The sequence below is a fragment of the Leopardus geoffroyi genome, chromosome A2 (genome assembly GCF_018350155.1).
Source record: "Leopardus geoffroyi isolate Oge1 chromosome A2, O.geoffroyi_Oge1_pat1.0, whole genome shotgun sequence".
NCBI lineage: Eukaryota > Metazoa > Chordata > Mammalia > Carnivora > Felidae > Leopardus > Leopardus geoffroyi.
In genome coordinates, this window is record NC_059331.1 from 30,182,118 (window position 1) to 30,204,255 (window position 22,138).

Consider the following 22,138-nt stretch of genomic DNA (forward strand, 5'->3'; position numbering starts at 1 on the left):
TAACAGCGTTTCTTAAAGAGTGGGTTGAGGCCACTTTCATTAGAGCGTGCGTATGGGAGGGTGGGGTATCAGTTATAAATATGTATATTCTTTAAGACAGAACAACAGAATCTCAGGTCAGGCTGGGTCTCAGGGATTGATATTTTTCATAACTGCTCTAGATATTTCTTAAAGCACACTGAAGCTTGAGAACCATCGTTTTAATATACAGGAACTGTCCAGAAACTTTCAGTCCCTGACTTTCAGGTATATTTAACAACTAGCACTCAGATATGAGATAAAAGGGTCAGTGCTTTCTTTTCCTTGGACTCTCCCTTCTCCTTCACCCCATCATCCCTTGAAGACTTAAGTCCTTGCACATACAACTAAAGATAGAATACATTTTGTCTAGCCACCCCCCACCCCCCTTCTTGCCTTTACCACCATTTCTTATGAATGCCTCAGCTGTTATTTTTACTGAACCCCGGTCGCTCGCCCTTGCCCAAAGTTCACATACATCCATTTTAGAAAAGAGTTCTTTATTTATGGTAGATTCATTCATTCATTTAACAAATCTTTAGGTAATACGTTTGGTGCTAGGAATATATAGATGTATTAAACCAGATATGACTTCTGCTCTCTTGCCTAGTGTGAAGGCAGACATTAATCTCATTACCTCAGAAATGTGTAACTTTAATGGGGACAAGTATTTTAAAAGGAGATACATGGTACTATAAGAGCTTAGGAATTTGGTCTAGTTGGGTGGCCACGGAAAGTTTTCACGAGGAAGCACTGACTGATGGAGCCAAGATCTGAAGATGTAGAAATTTTTATGATACGAAGAATAGAATTCCTGGGACCAATGACCATTTCTATTTTATTTTTAAAAGATGCTCAACTTAAAAATCTTTTTATTTTTTAAACAAAAGTTGATTCATTTTTGAGAGAAAGAGAGAGAAAGAGAAGAGAGAGAGAGAGAGAGAGAGGGAGAATGGGGGAGGGGCAGAGAAAGAGGGAGAAAGAGAGACTCCCAAGCAGGCTCTGCTGTCAGCCCAGAGCTGGAAGCGAGGCTTGAACCCACAAACCAAACCCCGAGATCACGACCTCAGCCAAAATCAAGAGTCAGATCTCACCTGACTGAGCCACCCAGGTGCCTCCAAAAAATATTTATTTTTAAGTAATCTCTATGCCCAATTTGGGGTTCAAACTAACAACCTCAATATCAAGCTGACTGAGCCAGCCAGGCACCTCAGGACCATTTCTAACGTGACTTGGTTGTAAATGAAGGGTCACAGAGTCTAAATCCTAGACTCCTGATTGACGTTAACATGAAGGCCACCTGGTGGAGTAGAGGGAGAATAGGTTTTGGAGCTATACAGACCTGGATGTGATGCTCAGATCCGCTATTTTCTAGGTGTGTGTGACCTGGGGTAATTCAGTTAACTCTGCTGGGACTCAGTTTCATTTTCATTAAATGGAGCCGATGATAACAACTGTGGAACATTTCTTATGTTTGAATACAGAGCATTAATTTCTCCGGTAGCTGAATGCTGATTTTACTAGACGAAATCACCATCTTTCCCACTTTCAGTCTATTATATAGCTCCTGTAGGGGTATTTGCCCCTCTAGCCAGAGGTAGGGTGGGTGGGACATACGGCCCGGCCTAGCCAATCAGCATCACATCTCCTTGGCTACAGTCATTGGTAGGGAGATGAGCACATGACCACAAGGGCCAATAAAAGCTCAATGAACTACAGAGAAGAAAAGCTTTCTTTCTTCTGGGGCTGCTAAACTGGTGTAAATCCTGACCCTTCCCAGTATTCTGCAGGGAGAGAATGTTGTTTGAGGGTGATACCTGCTCATCAGAAAACACAATCAAGAGATGGTAATGATAGAGGCTCAAAGCCGTGATGGCTTTGCCTGAGCCCTGGACCTAGCCTTGCCAGAAGAGTCTTTATTCAATTGCTAATTTAATTAACTAGCCAATACAATTCTTCCCACTTTAAAACTTAAGCTAGTTTGGGTTGGTGTCGTTTGCAACCAGAATATAAATACATATGTTCTTTAAGGCAACTGTAAATTTGAGTGGGAAAAATGGACAGAGAGTTAAAAATCACTCAACTACTTATAGGTCTTAAAATTCATTAAAACAATTTTTTTTAATGTTTATTTATTTTTAAGAAAGAGACAGAGTGCGAGTCGGGGAGAGGCAGAGAGAGGGGGAGACACAGAATCTGAAACAGGCTCAAGGCTCTGAACTGTCAGCACAGAGCCTGACCTGGGGCTTGAACTTGTGAACCGCGAGGTCATGACCTGAGTTGAAGTCGGAAGCTCAACAGACTGAGCCACCCAGGAGCCCCAGTCTTACAATTCATTTGTGGGGTTGACTTATTTAATATGGTTTCCTGAGCGACAACTACTATATTCCAAGGCACTTTACATTATCAGACAATATTTTATCCTTTTCAGATTTAGTGATTTTTCTGACAGCTAGAGCAGAGTTTTTAGTTTTTATATTATACATAGGGAATCAGCAATAGGGTAGCACTGGTTCTGTCTGATGCAAGGTAATTTAATTCTAGAACATTGTATAGGCATAAATCTCTTGGGGACTGGTCCCATCAAGTGCTTGGAATCATGGAAAGTATTTGGAGTCAGAAGACCTGTGTTAGGTTTCACATTGGCTGACTATTAGCTGTTGACCATGGGCACGTCACTTAACCACTCTGAGCCTCACTTTCCTCAAATATGAGATGGGTTAAGACTTGTCTTCATTGTATTACAGAAAGGTTGTAAAGACCAACTTGATGAACACTTTGCAAAGTCTAAGAGGCCATACAAATATGAGCAACTGTCAGCATTATTAGAAGAGCCACATAATATTATGGCTTGTATGGTGCTAGAAAGGGAAAAAATGGCTCAGAAATACGTTGCTGAAGACCAATCAAAAACTGATTCTGACCTGAAGTCTTCTGGGCATAGAAGAAAAATATTTTCATTGTATTGTATTGTATTGTATCTTATCTTATATTTTTAGTAAAAATATTTTTAAACTAAAAGGATCATAGTGATGAGACTTCCTAGCCTGGTCTGGGTGATGAGTTGGCCACTTCCATTCCTCCCCTCACCCACCCAAGCTGGAGAGCTCTAGGGAGGGCTCTACGGGATTGGCACCTTTATCATTAGCATTGGTTTGGTCAGAGTTCCTAACAATGGTAACCAGTGTGTTTGGTTCTTCCCATGGCTTCCAGGGTTTCAAATGAATTTACCAGCAACTTCTTGACTTTGGGTGCTGAGGACTCATTTCCCCTTACTCTTTCAGTTAGAGTTTGCAGCCATGTTTTTGAGACATCTATTGGAACTTAAAGGAACATGGCTGAGGAAGCTTTCTCATGTCATTTGCATATAATCATCTGTATCGATATTCTGATGCTCAGCTCCATGGGGGCATAAACTCTGAGATGGTGTGGTCTAAAGGGGACGGCAGCTTTTGCTTTTTATTTGTTTGTTTATTTATTTAAGTTTTTAAATGTTTATTTATTTTTGAGAGAGACAGAGTGCAAGTGGGGGAGGGACAGAGAGGGAGGGAGACACAGAAGGTGAAGCAGGCTCCAGGCTCTGAGCTGTCAGCACAGAGCCCAATGTGGGGCTCAAACCCATGAGCTGTGAGATCATGACCTGAGCTGAAGCCGGACGTTTAACCGACTAAGCCACCCAGGCACCCCAGGAGCCTTTGCTTTAAAAAGGACAACGACCACTGAGGCAATAATTCTTTAAAGGTAGTCTCTGGGCAACCAGCAACAGTATCTCCTGCTGTGCTTGTAACACACAGGTTCCCCAGTCTTATGCCAGACCTACTGAATCAGAACCTTCTGGATGGCACTTGGGATGTGGATTTTATTTTTTAATGTTTATTTATTTTTGAGAGAGAGAGAGACAGAGCACGAGCGGGGAAGGATCAGAGAGAGAAGAGAGCACAGAATTCGAAGCAGGATCCAGGCTCTGAGCAATCAGTGCAGAGCCTGATACAGGACTTGAACTCATGAACGGTGAGATCATGACCTGAGCCGAAGTCAGATGCTTAACCTACTGAGCCACCCAGGAGCTCTGGGATGTGGATTTTAAATAGTACCCAGAGCCGGTGGTCCGGGCCTGTACTGGAGAACACCATCTCATTGCATAGGAAGACTTAAGTCTGTGGCATAGAACTTCCCAGGTTGGGGGCAGCGTCCAGCCACATCCATCCTGATTTTAGTCTCAGTCCTTAAAAATGGGAATCGCTGCTTTGGTACAGAAGCCCTCTGAGGATACCCTTTGTCCCTGGCTAGTAGGAAGTCCATTTACAATCTATCTTTTGGTTCCCCCAAAGTAGTAACACTAAAAGGAAATCTCATTTAGGGAGAATTTTAATAGTTCTTCATTACAGACAAAAATGTAGACTCTATGTGCTTGTCTGTATGTGTGATGGGGGGGGGGGGGAGGAGAGTTGGGGGTGGAAGGGAGAGGATTTTGAGGAGACTGGTGTTAGGTGTGTTCTCTTCCTCTTAGGTTTTCCGCACTGTTTTCCTTGAAATTAAATTTAATGGAATTCATATTTGTGTTGGGAATCATGTATTACAAACTCTCTGTAAAAATACTTCCTGAGACCTAACATGAGTAGAAAGGAAGAAATATTCAGTAAGTCACTCGAGTAGCATATACTTCCTATGTGTGGTTTGCACGCTGATGTCCTTGAAGCTTGTTCCAAGGCTGCCTGGGGAGTGGGGGGCAGGCTGAGGGGAATCTGCTTCCCTCCCCAGCTCCTTCTGGCCACATTTGGCCAGAGTGGGTTCTCCTGGTTTCCCTTCTGCATTTTGAGTTTCGATGGCAGGGTTTGGTGGCTAAAAAGAAACTGGTGATCGTTTATACCTGTGACTGAAATCAACATGGCATGCAGCTCTTGGGTGCTGATTGTTACTACTCGTCCCATCATCCTTCTCTTCCAGCAGCCTCAGAGATTTTGCTTCCCTTGAACTGGGCCAGACCTGGCGCTCTTGCAACTATGGTGGCACTGGGGTTGTTTCAAAGGGGGTGAGCTTTTGGGTTATCATTGTGATAAAACACTTGCAAATGTGGTCACTTAGACAACGGAGGAGAAAGAGTGGGAAGAATCCAAAGACAATGCAATATTTTCTAGGTAGGATCAAACTGCTTTTAGACATTGTTGCCGTGAACAGGGCTCTGTGACAGTGGGCTGTCATGTCACCTGTGTTGGCCACAGAGGTTGTTAAGGGAGGAATCTGATTTAAGTTGAAACTGAAGGTTATGTTTGGACGATCGACGTCCCCAACGCACCCCAATGGCTCTTGAAAGTTATGAGAATCATGTGTAAGTGAAACCTATTGAAATCCCGAAAGTGTTCTCTTCAGCTGTCCAGGAAAGATGTGGAACTTTACACGGGCTATGTATGTCCTCTGCTGATTTTCACACGTGAGCGCGGAACTTGGCTTTTAGCGACTGTGCGATTCATGTCTTCTCATGGTAGAAAGCTCAGCGTGAAGGCCCCGAGATGTCTGTGTTCCAGTTATACCGCCTAACACAATCATTCTCTCCTTTTCAGTTCAGTACAGACAGGCTTCACTGATATTTTGGGCACATTTCCTCGTGTTTTTTTCCCTCTGAAATCGCTTGCAAAGCGAGAGGTCAGCTATTTCTCCTAAGTACGTCATCATTTCAAAGATTTTCAGAGAAAAGTCATGTGTCCAGTGGACCAATAGCTCAGAGGAGGAGGGGAGATTGTGTATCATGGTGAGAGGGCCACCTGTCCCGCTTCCTCTGGGAAGTTGTCACCGGCCACTCTCCAGGCCGTTTGATCTTTCCTTTCTCAGAACCACTTGAAGCCTAGCCTAGGTCCTTCTTCTCTCTCTTTCTTTTCCTTCTTTATTTCACCAAACGTTTTCTGGATGCCCATGCCAGGTACTGAGCTAGACGATGTGTATGTGTGTGGCGGGGGAAAGAGGGAAGGACACTAAGATAAATTGGAAACCAAACCAGCCCTGAGACAGCACATAATCTACTGGGAAAGGCCGGGCAACCTCACAAGTGATTCCAAGAAAGGCCGCTCTGCCCAGCGAGAAGCGCTGGATGGGGGAGAACTGTCCATAATCTTGCACTGTATTTTTTGGTGCACTTTGTCTCTCCATTTATAATGCCCTCTCTTTAGAGAGGACACCAGATGTTTTTGCTTGCCTAGCATCCATTTCTCCTTCTGGTCATGGCATCCTGGTTTTGCACTGGAGACAGCCCAGTGGGACTGTTAAACCAAAGTGCCATGGCCTGCCCCTGCTAAAAGCTGGGTGTGTGACCCAAGCTGAACTGATCTCTCTTTCATATTCGGCCACTGACTGGAGATACAAGGGTAGAAAATGTTCAGAGCAGACTTTGTCTTAGGACCACATCGATGACACAGCCAGGGTTCCCTCCACCTGGATTTCTGGCACTACTCTGGGTCCTGTCGTAGTAAGGATGGCTCATTCAGCTTTTTCAACATCCTGTTATTATTACCTTAATTAGCTTGGGTCTGTTTCTGCTGTTTGCATATATAAAGCACTTCTAACAGATTCCTTTCGGGGAGTGAAAGATCAGGCCTCATAGTTCTCTATGACCTACCAAGTGCCCTACACAGAGAAGATGCTCAATAAATACTGGTCAGTTGATAGGTTGAAGAAATGTATCTCAGGATGAAATATACTCCTTGCCTAGCTACGGATTATTTAGGAGTTTGGGCACAATTCCAAAGTTTTCCTTGGGCTAATTTATTCTAAGATTTTGTTCTACCCCATAGCAACCACAAAAGCAAAAATGACCTCTTGCTTATAGCCAGAGAGATGCATTTTGCCACAGTAGCACAGCAGAGACTTGACTAGGTCTACAGGAAGTCACATCTTAGAAGGTCAAGGCCATCAGGCCTAAGAGGCAGTTGCTTTATAGTTAAGATTTAGAATTGGAATGGCTCTAAATACTAGTCAATGCCTATAGTGAACATAGTAACCCCATGAACACTTTTAGCCACTAAACCACAAGTTGCCTTGCTTTGTGGCATCTTCCAGAATACAGCATATATGAATTTTTTTTTTTTTTGCAAATTAAATTACAGTGTATATGCTCTGGTGGAGACCGCAAATTAAAAAGAGGCAATGGCAGGTACCCTTATAAACTGAAAAATCCTGACGCAAGAAGCAGATGAACCAAATTTTAAAAAGGGCGGGGAGATTATCAAGGACAAGCAGCACTATTTCTGGACATTTTTTCTTAAATAGACAAGAGAGCAAAGGTACTATTTACATATTACTCATGTATTATTAATACCAATATCTACATCCACATCTGTATCTATATATAGATAGATGTTCCTTGCTGCATGGTTAATAATAGTTCCAATTGGGGAAGCCCACAAGTCCTTCAAAAAGGAAAATTCTACAGATACGTGAGCCAGAGCTATCTATGCAAACGTGGAAAAATGTCTATAGTGATTTATGTTAAAAAAACAAAAAGCGAGCTGTAGGATGACACAGAGTTTGGTTATATATATATATATATATATATATATATATATATATATATATATCTGGAAAGATATATTCCAGACTTTTTTAAACATAGTTAAAGGAGGTCAGTTAAGACTTTTGGAAGCCCTACGAATCAAGGGAGTGGCGTACTCCCCCCACCCCCAAACACCAAGGAATTCAAAATCAAACATACCGAACAGTAAAAGAGATGTCAAAAGTCTAAGTAAATTCTGACTCTTTTTTTGTAATGGTATTAGAAATAGCACATTCTTCTAAAACAATGTCACTGTTCCTAATGGCCCAACCAGGCACACGCTTGCTTCCTCCCTGGGGCCCTGCGTCATGGGCAGCTCACCTCTCCCACTTATCTTACGTATTCCTGCATTCGAGGATTCTAAAATAACGAGCATGCCTTAATTTTTCTAATTTTAAAGTGATGTAAAAATAGGGAAAAGCAAAGCAAGGGAGTGCTGTGGGTAGCGGAAATTTCGATGTCCCTCTGAATTCTAGTCACATGCTTATACAATGGGTAAGAATCCATTAAGCTAACTGCTTGAGCACTGTGTGCTCTAAGTTATACCTCAAATAAAAACCATTAATTAATCCTTAATCCAAGTCTTTAATACTGATGGCTCTTAAGACAGACAAAGTTGAAGAGTTACCTGGACCAATACAAAAAACCTCTTCTTCCATCTCTTCCAGACATTCTTACCGATGGCCCATAAATACCTAAGGAAAAAGAAAAAGACCAGAGTTGCATTAATGCTTGAGCGACCGCACTGTTTAATTCACTTGACCGTGAAGCTTGGTACTCATAAACGAGGAAATGCACATGGCTCAGAAAAAGAACACAGATTTTGGCGCTGTGTGACTGAGGATAAGGAACAGCAAGCCAAAGTTCGCTTCCACTCCCAGAAGGAATTGTGGCCCCTCCTCACACTTGACTAATATTCTTTGATTGATTCCAGAAAGCACCTTGGAAAATGTTACATTGAGACTTAATTTTTGTATGTGCTGGAAGTCTATTAGATAGGGAAACTCCTGCCAAAGCTGCACGAGAGAAAAAAAAGAAGGCTAAATCCTACAACCAGCCCCTATGCCTCATGTCGAGGCTCAGCCAGGAGCCGCCCCCCCCCCCCCACCTTTGCTCTAATTCTGTCAAATGCAGGTATATTACAGGGAAGAAATTTCAAGTCAACATAGAAAGTTCTCCCTATACCTCTCCCCTTTCCCCAAATGCTCTTCTGTTGATGGAAATTAATCTTGATACAGAAAAGTGAAATAAAAGGAGAGTTAAGAATTACAGAGGAATAACTCAAAGCTATCTGGAGATTTTACAAGTGGTCTTACTAATTCATTCGCGAATTACTCCACTGGCCTTGTGGATTGCCGCACACTAAACTGGTACTAATCAAGGAACTGAGGCCCCTGATTTTCAGGCTCTACTGAACCAAGTGAGGAGAGATCTGGTCATACTCAAAAACATTCAAATACTCAAGTTCCCAAACTGGCTTTATCTGCTATAAAAATCAACTGGACAACTTCCAAATCCTCACTTCACCTGGAATCAGACAGAATTTCCGCTTTGGAACATAAAGAAGAATGCACCTAATTAAAATTTATACCATTTGACAAATTTCAGGGGCTCTGAGAACTGGCTGGTGGCCAAAATGTGCTTAGATCTTTAAGCCAGAAACCCAGGAGTCACCCTGGGTTCTTCTGTTTCCTCCTCCTTACTCCTTCATTGCCAAGTGCAGCTGATTTTTACTTCCTGCAAAGTTCATCACTCTGCTCAGTCTCTACCCCTCACACCCTCACTATTTCAGTCCCACCCCACAGCTTTGCTTCCATGGACAATGGTAGAGGACACTTTTAATGGGTGTCAAGGACACCAAGAATGATTTTCATCCCCCTCCTGGCCATGAGATGTGGCCCACCATTTGCAGATGCTATCACACCTTTCCCTGATGAAACTCCTTCGGTGGGTCTCCCTTGTTTACATGAAGGGAGCCTCAAACTTTGGCCACTCACATTCCACTTTCATGATCTATCCTGTATCTGCCCACCTATTCTATGGTTTACTTGGCATTTTCCTTTAAATTAACTTATTTAACACAAATACATGTATTTTGAAAGAAAACTTTATATTATAGCCTTGATACACTAGTTATATATTACGTGGCTCACATGAAAACACATACATAAACATTTAACGAACATACGCTTGTCTGTACATCACTAAGATGATTGTGTGTGCCATCAGTGATATAAATCCACTCAGGGAAACTGTAGCCTATAGAGATAAAATCCAGCATCTTGACCTGGCCTGAAAACCTGTTCATTCTCTGGCCCTGCTCGACTGTCTACACTCAGCGTCTGCACATTACATTACCCGTAATCCCTGACCACACCAGGAAGTTTCACACTTGTGTAATTTTGCACGTGCTTCACAGCCTGGAATTGTCTACTCTCAGCTCCTTATGTTCAAACTCACATTCTTCCTAAGTTTAAATCCCTACCTTGATGTCATCACCCCCCCTGGGCCTTGTGGATGGCTCCTCTGTTACAATGATTACACTACTCTAATTTGTCTTTATATTTATTGTTCCTACTGGATTGTGAGCTCTTTGAGGGAAGGAACCTTATTCCTTCTTTCTAAATTCTTATTTCTAAATTCCTAGCACAGAACCTTGTTGTGCTTTTTAAATTCCTAGGATGGTTCTTGATATGTAGTAGGAGGTCAGTATATATTTGTTCTATTTCAATGGGTTTGGAAGGCCATGATCTTGGGAAACTAGAGCAACCTTTGTAAATGTTTCCGATGAGGTTTTAAAACACTGCATAAAGACATGCAACCCATCACCAAGTTCTTTGGGTTTTCCATCCAAAATATATCTCAACTGTTTCCATCCCCACTGCTGCTCCCCAGTCAAGCCTCCAAGATGTCCACCTGGGCCACAGCAACAGGCTCCTAACCCGTCTCCCTGCTTCACTCTTGCCCACACTCCACGCACTACACAGCAAAGAGAGTGACCTTTTTAATGGCTAAGTCAGATTGTTAATACACTCATTATAAATCAGGATAGGAAGCGATGGAAGGGTTTTGACCAGGGCAGAGACATGATCATATGGCTGTTTAAGATGGTTCTGGGGGCTGCTGGATGGAGAAGGCACTGTGGATGAAGGGGGCAAGAGAGAAGGCAGGGAGATCAGCAAGGACCTGGTGGCAGTGGTCCAGGTGCAAGAGACATGCTGTCTCCAGGACTGAGGCCATGGCAGTGGTTAGAACCTTCTCAAAATAATATATTCACATATTCATGGCAGACATTGACATCAAAAGGAGGTGTGGCCAGGGCTAAAGAGGAAGAGGGTTCACTGGCCCGTAATTGCTAGTGTTATTGTCTTCTGGTTCTCATTATGATGGTTACTCTGAGATGCTGGGCAAGGCGCTTAACTGTCTGGTGCCCTGGAAAAGGGAATGGTTCTTCTCCTGAAGGGTTGTTGTGGGGATTAAATGAGACGATTCTTGTGAAATAGGAGCACGAGGCACAGCAGAAAGTAGATACACAATAAATGTCAGCCTTATTATAAACTATCTCTGTGTACAGAGCAAAGTGTATCATTACTAGTAGTAAATAATAGCTAAATATGTGAAAAGAAATCTCCTCGGACATATGGACATAGGAAAACAGATGAAATGAAAATCATATGAAGAAAGTGCGTGAAAACATTTGTATTTGTAGTAATGACTGGCAAGGTTATAACAGTCTCCTACTTTTCTGGAATTATATCTGGCAGCTACTACCCATTTTCTTTTTCCCCTTTACTTGAACTCACATAGAGAAATTCAGAACAGTTAACACAGACACTACATTCGAAGTTTGTAATTTTTTTAACACTTTTTTTTTTTAATGTTTATTTACTTTTGAGAGAAAGAGAGCGAGACGGAGTGTGAGCAGGGGAGGGGCAGAGAGGGAGACACAGAATCCGAAGCAGGCTCCCGGCTCCGAGCTGTCAGCACAGAGCCCGACGCGGGGCTTAAACCCACGAACCATGAGATCATGACCTGAGCCGAAGTCGGACGCTCAACCGACTGAGCCACCCAGGTGCCATTGAAACTTATCATTTTAGTTGATGGAAATGAAAGCAGGAAAAGGAATTCACTAAAAGCCACAGAATATAACTCAAACCGAAGCATAATAAAATACTAGCTACTGCTTGATGAAGTTTTACTAGTATGCTGTGCTGTCTCAGGCACTTTACTCAAATTTACTGTACCTACCCTGAGGGGGTAAGGCCTGGAGTCTGGAGCCGTGTCGCCTTGGTGCATGGACCCGACACAAAGTACATGCTTATGGTTAGGTACTTCACTACATTATTATTCCTATTTTACAGGTGAGGGATCTGCACTCCAAGTAACCAGTTCAGGATTCCACAGCTGGTGAACGGAACAGCCAGAACTGAAACCCGGAACAGTCTGGTTCTAGAGAACCCTTTTCACTGCACTATTCTTCATTCCATTTTAGACGAAGGACTTAGGTTTCTTTTTTTTTTTTTTTAAGTTTCTTTATTTATTTTGAGACAGAGAGAGACAGAGAAATACAGAGAATTTATTTCTGTATAAATAAATGGGGGGAGGGGCAGAAGAGATGAGAGGGAGAGAATTCCAAGTAGGGTCCGCACTGTCAGCGCAGAGCCTGACACGGGGCTCGAACTCACAAATCTTGAGATCATGACCTGAGCCGAAATCAAGAATCAGCTGCTTATCGGACTGAGCCACCCAGGCGCCCCCACGAACTTTTGTTTCTTTCCTGAAATGAGAACACGAATTGCTGTTCCAATCGGACTTTTCCGGTGAAAGCCTTCTGAATGGGAAAGCTGAGTGGGATCGGAGAAAAAATCAACAATCCTCCTTTGCAAAGTATCAGTTGGTTTGCGTGAAGGAGGGGCTTTCCCTCGGAGGTTTTCCTCAGAATTTATTGCTAATTTGGCACATACCAGAAGGTGTCAAAACCGAGAAAAACTGAGGGCTGCACTGTATCATTTCTGTCTAGTCAGCTCCGGCTCTGTATTCTCTTAGGCTGAAACGCGCTCAGGAGACAGGACGCAAAGTACCTGCAGCAGATGGGAGTTCTGTCATTGCAGATGCACAGGTGGCCTTCCCCTCAAGCTCCTCACACTACAGACAGATCTATCTGCATGGGCATTAGTGGCCCTCGACTCTCTCTTCGGGCCATCGGGATGGTGGCAATCTGGATTTACAAATAAATCAGCGTTCCAGAGTCGGGAGCCAAAGTTTAGCCTGGTGGTTGTATCTCAGACTCGGGGTGGAAACACCTGTATGGGAGTTTGGACCCTGCCACCAAGTGCCCTTTGGCTTAGCTGCCTGTGCCTCCGTTTCCTCGGCTGTAACATGGGGACAGTGTGCCAAGGTGTTGTGGGGGCTGATGGGGACCATGCACGGTGAGTGTTTAGCACAGACTGGCGCATAGTAAGTGCTCGGTGACGTTAGGTAATATTGTGGCTTGTCATTATCCTTAGTAGTAGCAGTGGCCGTAGTAGAAATAGTAGTCTTAGTAGAAAGACGTCCCTGTCAGTTTCACTCTATGAGAGGCCAGAGTGAACTACAAACGACAAAACAGAGGAAAGAGAAAGATGCTCTTGGGTCTTCCATGGCCCCCTGGCTCCAGCATCCCTGGGTCTTGGGACTACTTGGCAGGGCAGCACCCATGGTGATGCTTGTAACTTGTCACTTGTATAAAAAACGGGACAGTCTTCCTTCCTCTGATGTTTGTGAGTGTCGATGAATTAGTAACTCAGTTCTATTTATTAAACATCCCCTGGGTTTAGCACTAGGTGTACGAATGGTGGGTGATCCACAGCTATTCATGGGGAAATATTTTATTGTATGTCTTCTCCCAGGATGCCTGGGGAGGAGCAGCCAGGGCAGGGAGAAGAGTACGGGCTCCCCTCAGGACCTCGGCCGGAATCACTTGCCCCTGGACCCCTTACGAAGGGGTAGGGATGGCAGAGAGGGACATGGAGACCAAGGATAGGTTGAGGTTTCAGTTTGGCAGGCTGTGGAGCCAGAAATTACACGTCTGACTTCGGCTCAGGTCATGATCTCACAGCTGGTGAGTCTGAGCCCCACGTCAGGCTCTGGGCTGACAGCTTGGAGCCTGGAGCCTGCTTCGGATTCTGTGTCTCTTTCTCTCCGCCCCTCCCCCCTTTGTGCTCTGTCTCTCTGTCTCTCTCTCTCTCTCTCTCTCAAAAATAAATAAATGTTAAAAAATTGAAAAAAAAAAGAAGAGAAGTCACATTAAGACAAAACCAAGATTCTTTCTGGAGGCATCTCTCCCTTCCTTGGAGAGTGAGTGAGAGCATGGAGGGTGCAAAGACTCCAGATGCCTGAGGCTTCTTGCCACGGCCCAGCAGGAAGATGCATGGACTGGGGAGAAGCACCATAAATGAATGATAGCAAACACTGGTAAGAATAACCTCCACCACCAGCTGTTCCACAGCTGTAGCCCTTACCATGTATCAGACCCTGTTCTAAATGCTTTACATGTAGTAACTCATTTAATTTCTCACAACCTTATGAGGCAAAACTATCGTGACTTTATGCCGAGCAAAATGAGGTCCACAGAGGTTAAGCAACTTGCCTACAGCCAGTAAGTGGTTACTGCCAAGGATTATATCCTAAGTAATTGACCTAATTGGTATTTACAGACAATAATACAACAAAGAACATAAAACAGAATCATAAAAATATTCAGTTCAAAAGAAGGCAAAGAAAAAAAAGGAAAAAAAGAAAAAAGAGGAAAAAGGAACAAAGATCAGAGAGAACAAACAGAAAAAAAGCAAGATGACAAATAGCATTTTTTTTAGTGTATGTTTATTTTATTTATTTTTTTTTTTAATTTTTTTTTTCAACGTTTATTTATTTTGGGGACAGAGAGAGACAGAGCATGAACAGGGGAGGGGCAGAGAGAGAGGGAGACACAGAATCGGAAACAGGCTCCAGGCTCCGAGCCATCAGCCCAGAGCCCGACGCGGGGCTCGAACTCACGGACCGCGAGATCGTGACCTGGCTGAAGTCGGACGCTTAACCGACTGAGCCACCCAGGCGCCCCTAGTGTATGTTTATTTTTGAGAGAGAGAGTGTGCGCACACACGAGTGGGGGAGGAGGAGAGAGAGAGGGAGGCACAGAATCCGAAGCAGGCTCCAGGCTCCCAGCTGTCGGCACAGAAGCCAATGCGGGCTCAAACCCATGAACCACAAGATGATAACCTGAGCCAAGGACAGACACTTTACCAACTGAGCCACCCAGGTGTCCCAACAAACAGCAATTTAATTTAAACCTAACTATATCAATAATCACAATAAATACAAATAGGCTAAATATTCCAATTCAAAGGCAGAGATCTTCAGATTGAATTCAAAAGGCTAGAGCCAAATCCATGCTGCATACAAGAAATGCACTTTGACTCTAATGGCATAAATTAAAAATAAAAGGATGGAAAAGATTTACCATGCTAACATTAGTCTTTTAAAAAAAATTTTTTTTAACGTTTATTTATTTTTGAGACAGAGAGAGACACAGCATGAACAGGAAAGGGGCAGAAAGAGAGGGCGACACAGAATCTGAAACGGGCTCCAGGCTCTGAGCTGTCAGCACAGAGCCCGATGCGGGGCTTGAACTCACGGACCGTGAGATCATGACCTGAGCCAAAGTCGGGCGCTTAACCGACTGAGCCACCCAGGCGCCCCTAACATTAGTCTTTTAAAAAGCTGGAGGGGGGGCTGTATTACTGTCACACAAAGTAAATTTCAGGGCAAAGAATATTACGAGGGATAAAGAACAGTTCATAATGATAAAGGGGTCAATTAATCAAGAAGTTACAATAACCTTAAATGTTTATGCGTCTCATACTAGAGCTTCAAAATAAACGAGACAAACATGGACAGAATTGTAAGAGGAAACAAATCCACAATTATACTCACAGATTACAATACTTCTCTCTCAATAATTGATAGAAAATCAGGAAGTATTTAGAGGATTTCAACAACACTATCAGCCAACTTGATTTAATCGGCATTTATAGAAAATAAGCCAACGAAGGAGATAAAATGGGACCCTAGAAATATTTAATTAGGTCAGTCATGGCAGTCTTGTTTGAGAGTCTGCACCAATCTGAGCAGTGTCTTAGAGACTTACAGGGAAGAGAGAGGAATGTGATAGTTGGAAGAACAAGACGTCTAAAGCAACAGCACAGCTAAGAAAATGGAAGAGGAACGGGGATTTTAAGAAGCATGGCTGAGACATATAAACTGTATCCCTTGCAAGTTCTGTTAAAGCATAACAGGAAAATCAGATTTGCTGTAAATTACTCCAGGTTGGGGCACGGCAGTTCACTGAATGAAACCAAAATGGAATCAGGGGAGCTCTCTATTTCATTCAAGTTTGGGTCCTCCATTTAAGGTTGAACCAGAAGGAATAATGTAATTCTAGACACAGCTCCAATGCTTATTCTCACTTGGGCAAGACTGTTCACCACCCGCACGTCTGTTTTCCATATATGTAAAGTGGGAATTCATTCATTCACGTACTCATTTATGCAACAATTAGATTAATTTATTGGGCTTTTACTACCTGGTAGGCCCTGTAATAACTACTTTGAACAAGGGAGACAAAGGTCCCTGATGACAAGGAACTCGGTGTCTAATGGGGAAGAGAGATGACAAACTAATAAACAAAGAAATATGTGATGTGTGAGTTGATGATGAGTGCTCTGCTGAAAATAAAGCAGAGTAAGAAAGAGAGAAGACACAGGTGGGCCAGGCATTCTGACATGGCACACAGACATGCAGAAATCAGGGTGAATCAGGTGGAAAGTTGGGTGAGGGAGAAGAGGCATCCAAGGCAAAAGGCATCCAAGGGAAAGGTGGGGCCAAGGGCCCTGAGGTGGGGGTGCACGTGGAGGTGGGGAGGAGCAAGGAGGCCACTGTGGCTGGAAGCGTGATCAAGGTCATATAGGTAGTGGAGTTTTTATCAGATAGGGCCTCGTAGCCATGGTAACAACACTGGCTTTGACTGTGAGATGGGGAATCATTGGAGGTTTTCCAGCATTTGAGTGGCAGGATCTGACTTGTGTGTTAAAAAAATTACTCCGACTTCATGTTGGGAGACAGACTACAGGGAAGGAAGGACAGCAGGAGGGGGGCTGCTTAATCAGTAAAGGCACAAGTGAGGGAGTTAGGGTTCAAGGCTTAGATCCAAATGGTGATATGGTGGTGGTGAGGAGAGGCTGAACTCTGGATTTCTCTCAAAGGTACAGTGAATAGAATTTGCTGATGGATGACATGAGGGGGTGAAATGTCAAAGATGACCCCAAGATTCTTGGTCCGAGCAACTGGGTGAAGGGAGAGGCCATTTATTAAGATGGGAGGATAATGATATGTAGTCCTTGTGAGGCTGTTTCAGGGAAGAAATGAGAACATGCGTGTGAATGCACGTGCTGAACTTGAAAACACCATATGGATGTAAAATATGAAAAATAACTCTCTGAGGAGCTGCTTATTGTCAAATAGGCCCAGATACTCAGGTCTTAAGGCCCCAAAATAGTGTTGACTTTCTCACTAACATTTTTCTGCTCAATAAGGAAAGTTATTCTGAATGTCCCAGTCTACCAACAAGGACTAATTTACAGTAATTCTGATTTTTCCTTTTATGTTTTAATAAACATTAAAGTAGATAAAATTTATAACCTCAGCCATGCTTCTTGAAAATTCCTTTCTTTCTACCATTCTTTAAGCTGTAACACTATTCTGATATTTCTTTCCTTCCCTACACAATGGGGCTTGAGAAAGCTTTTTTAAGTTTAAATGAAAAAAAAATTGTAGTCCATAAGAAACTCTTTTAATTTCCTTGGGTCATCCCTTGTGGAACTAATTTTGTCCACCCCTGATTTAGGCCACAATGGGTCTCTGGCAGTGTTGTTAAGAAAGCTATTGCCTACTTTTCAGGGCTACTTTAGGCTTTCCTAGTATATTTCCTGGCAGATGGGTAATTTTTACATGGGAGTCTAGAAACACGAAATAGCTGTGGAAACTGTCAGAAGTTGAGTTACATATTTCTTCTGTCATCTGCAAGGTCAAGATAGCTTGAAATGTCTCAATAATTTTACAAATGAACCAAAAGAAAAAAAAATTACTGAATTCAAATCAGTTAGTTCAGTTCCCAACAGCATAAATGAAGAGAATGTGGGAGATGGGAGTGTGTCCCCTGGGGAAATTACTCGGTATGTAGTTTGCTGTGGGAATTAGGGAGTGCTTGTAAAACTCCATACTAGGTGGGGTGAGCTGCTGATCCTATAAGGAAGTTTTTTTTAAAAAACTGAACTTTTGAGGACAGATACATCCAATCATATTTTTGTTGTCTCTCTCTTCAGTCTGTCCTACCCTCCTCATTTCTCTCTCTCTCTCTCTCTCTCTTTCCCTTGCTCACTCTATCTGCTCATGCTCCTGTTCCTTTAGCAAATAGTTACTGAGCATTTATGAGCAAGTATTTTTGCAAAAGATGAAGAATGTTTTCCTGTATGCTATAAAGACCTAACAGAATTCTCTGACCCTTTGTCTCGCAACTGGGATGTTTACATCAAGGGGGAGAAATTCCACTTAACATTTGGAATAGATGCCAGGAGTATGATCAGAAGGAGGAAAAGGCGACTTCACAAACATTTCATGACACATCTTCATGAGATGCTAACGTAACTGGGGAGAAGCTAGCTGCCCTTCATCATAATGGTGGAAAAAAGACGAAATGTGTAGCAAGGGTCTGGCTCACTCTCCCACAGCTGTCCACTGGCTGCAGGCAGAACAGCTGTGGCAAAATCCCATCTCAGTCTCTAGAAACAGCTTGGTCTCAGGATAATGCTATCCAAATTCTTCAAATCTGTGCCAGAGCTCAAGGGCAGTACGGGGTCTCCAGCTTGTTGGGAAACCTTTTCTTTCTCTGGGGTTCCCCATGCCTGACTCCCTCTGGTGCCCTGACTGGGAGGTACCTATCTTTTCTTGAAACCTTGAGCTTTCCATGTTCCTTGGAATACCAAGGCACTAACTCCCTACAACATCATTCTTTACTTCCTGATCACATGCTGCTGTGGTCTGCTCATGTGCTGGGGTGTATACTTCCTGTCCTAACCGCTCTCTCCTGGACCTCTTTAAATGCTTCTATTTGAATGTGTCTTACTCACTGGCTAGTCCCTGGGTTTGGGTTTTTGTAGCCCCTAAACCTCTAGCACTGTAGAGCACTAAGCCTCTAGAATTATAATTAATTCTCAGTTTTCATTTCCATTTTATGACTTTAAACCATCTCATGAATGCATACACCCCAAAGGGAATTAATGAGATGTTTCTAGAGGAGCTAAGCAGAATGATAGCCGGTGGCAAACGGTACCCGCAGAATAATTGAAAAACAATCCATTCCCTTCTGTTGGTTAGACATTCCCCTCTTCAGTGATATGGCCCAACTCCTTTCTAAGTGATCGCATTTACTGAGAGAGTGGTGTCCAAGCAGTTTAATTGAATAAACCATGGCATTACCCAGTTGTCAATGAAGATTTCCTGTACAAATCATTGGTTTGATCTGTGAAATGAAACTTATTTCGTTTATTCTTTTTATGCTACTTGAAATAACTGCTCATGCCTCTCAACCTTAAGAACTGAAAATGATCATATATTTCCTATGTTTTCGTCATTTTTTTAAAAGACTTCGCTGAACAGTACACTCTAACACTGATTTAACGTTAATTGTTTGAAAGTCGCCTATAGCACCTGCTCATGTCTCTTGGACGTGGTTGCTAAAGAAGGTGAGAGAGGATGAATCATAGAGTCTGAAAGATCTAGATGCCACTGAAAGGTACACAAAGCCAATGAAACCTCCTAAACCAGAATCACTTAGCATGCTTGAATTGCACTGGAAATCCTATTAGAAAAAAAGAAGGAAATCAATCTATTTTGGCAGCACAAATGCACATCCAGTAATCATAAGAATTGAGGTTTTATCAAGAAGTTTTATAAAAGTTTTATAAAAACTGAAGTTTATAGTAAATATAAAAACCAAGAATCTCTCATGAATCCTTTATATTTCCTTCCATGCAGTTCTCTGAAGATCAGCTTTTCTTTTTAAAATTTTTAAGAAACGGATAAAAACCTCTCCCAAACTACCACTTGGAGAAGAAACACTTACCCAGAATGCTTCATGTTTTGAGGCTTATCCATTCGGACAGCAAGTTTGATTTTGAGGTCTTGATCGGGGCAGTTTTTGGAGACTGTCATTTTGTGCCACTCTGACTGTTTGGGGCTGTTTGGGGTAGGGTGGAGAATAACCTGTAGGCGAAAAGGACATCCATCTTAGCCAGAAAGCGGAGACACTGTTACAGGCGTGTTGTTTTCAACGAGAAACTCTGCTGCTGAGAAGCTGCGCGTCTTGCCCAGCTCCCAGGGAGGCATTTAAATGAAACAGAGGCTTGGCCACCGGACTGCAATTCAAGGCTTCATCTACCAACCGTGGCTGCCTCGTGCCAAGCAGAGACCAGCCAGCGGGCAGAAATGGTGTTCTCCTGCTCTCCTCTCTCTCCCTGGCTAATTCAGGAAAAGTAATCATGATTTCGGTCACTCTGCTTGTGCATCTTTCTGAAATTTCGAAGTCCCAAAGCAACCCAGGACAGAGACTCAGGCTCATCATCCATATAAGAAGGCGGATGTATGAAAGAAAGACGTGAGAGATTACACAGTAGAGCACCTCTCATCCGCTCATTTTTCGCTCCTCAGGATTCCTTCCCCTGTCTCAGGAGGAGGAAATCTCTCAAAGGCCATGGGGAATGCGGAAGGGACTATATGGGATGGGTGAGAAATGAGAGGCCTAGGGAAGGGAGGGATCTGGCTGACAGTCACGCATTTACATAGACGGTCACACGCATGGGGCATCTCCTCAGGTAACAAACACCGAAATCTGTCCGGGTTTGAAAGGAAGCCCACACAGCAGGAAGGATGGGCTCTCAGAAAGCGTCTTTTTGACCCTGCGCTGCCGAGATGGGGCTCCAACGTGAGGTTCTGTCTCGGAGGCTGCAAGTGAGGCAATGAGTGGATAACTCGGGACATCCGCCTCTTCATTTTGTGACCGGAGTTCTCAGGAGCCACGTGGGGCCTGAAGAACACGCACAGGGGCAGGAGTGGAATATCTGGAAAATCCCCTGGACTGAGGGAACAGGAACTAAATGCAGGCGCGACAAAAGCTGGGCCTGCTAAGATGTGCTTTTGTGGTGGCCAAGGGCCCCGATTTGTTGCATGCTGCTCTGGCAATGTTTTCAAAGCATCTCCTTTCTCTGGGTGCAGGGGGAGGCCGCCTCTCTCCTGGGCTTCTTTCACCTCTGCAGGGGAGGGGAGGGGTTCGGAGGCTCAGAGGCGGAACCTGCGGCCTTCCAGAGGCTGCCAGCCTCACTGCCCTCATGCGCCCGGCTGGCATGTACAGGGTGGGAGCATATTGCTTCCCGTGAGGCCGCACAACAGGACCTCAGGGCAGAGCGAGCGGGTGCAGCGGAAAAGCAGAATCGGCCCGCTCTGATAGGCCTCGTTGGTGCTGAATTTTCACCTCTTTTCCCTCCGGGCCTGACCCCTCCCCGCACCCCCCTCCCCCATTAAATTCCCTGACTCTGATAAAAGAAAATTCATCCATTTTTGCTAAACACAGAATTTGAGTTTTCCCAATGTCTTACGTATGACATGATGGAAATACCAGGCCTGATTTTTCAGACCAGAGGCTGCTCAAGTTTTTCTGACCATGCCCTGTGCCCATAAAATATACTGAACAAATAGCCCAATACCTGTAAATATATTGCTATTAATATAAAAATATATCACCATCAATATATAAATATATAAAATATCATTATATATCTATGTAAGTTATATAACTAGATATCATTATATTTATATTTTATGTTTACATTATATACATTTACTTCGTATTAATATATTAGCTTATTACATATATCATAAAATACACACAAATATAGAAGTCTTAAAAATGAGCTACAGATAAAAACTATGTATATATATATATATATATATATTTTTTTTTTTTTTTTTCCCCTTAAGTTTATTTTGAGAAAGAAATAGCATGAGTGGGGGAGGAGCAAAGAGAGAGGGGAGAGACGGAATCCCAAGCAGGCTCTGTGTGGTCAATGCACAGAGCCCAACGTGGGGCTGGAACTCTCAAAACCGTGAGATCAAGACCTGAGCCGAAATCAAGAATCAGATGCTCCACCGACTGAGCCACCCAAGTGTCCCAAAAACTGTATTCTTACATGTCTCGCTAATTGTGGCGGCTTGGAACTATTATTAGCTATATTTTAGGTATCATATATATTTAGGGCAAGGCTCATTGTTAATGATACTAGATGTAAGTCTGCAGTTCACGTAGTCTTTTGTTTTTTTAAATTTATTTATTTATTTTTAGAGAGAGAGAGAGAGAGAGAGAGAGGGAGAGAGGGAGAAAGAGAAAGAGAAAGAGAAAGAGAAAGAGAAAGAAAGAGAAAGAGAAAGAGA

At 43.2% G+C, this 22,138-nt stretch overlaps 1 protein-coding gene across 29 annotated transcripts in view; it reads right to left on the reverse strand.

The window, feature by feature from the left end:
• The window catches only part of CADPS (calcium dependent secretion activator), a 481,890-nt gene that overhangs the window by 167,983 nt on the left and 291,769 nt on the right, over window positions 1-22,138 (reverse strand). For all 29 annotated transcript variants that reach the window (XM_045496967.1, XM_045496969.1, XM_045496972.1 and 26 more), the window contains exons 8-9: window positions 19,779-19,918; window positions 8,190-8,256 (exon numbers count right to left, since the gene is read on the reverse strand). In XM_045496967.1, the coding sequence (XP_045352923.1) occupies window positions 8,190-8,256; window positions 19,779-19,918 (207 nt within the window). The remainder of the gene's footprint in view (window positions 1-8,189; window positions 8,257-19,778; window positions 19,919-22,138) is intronic.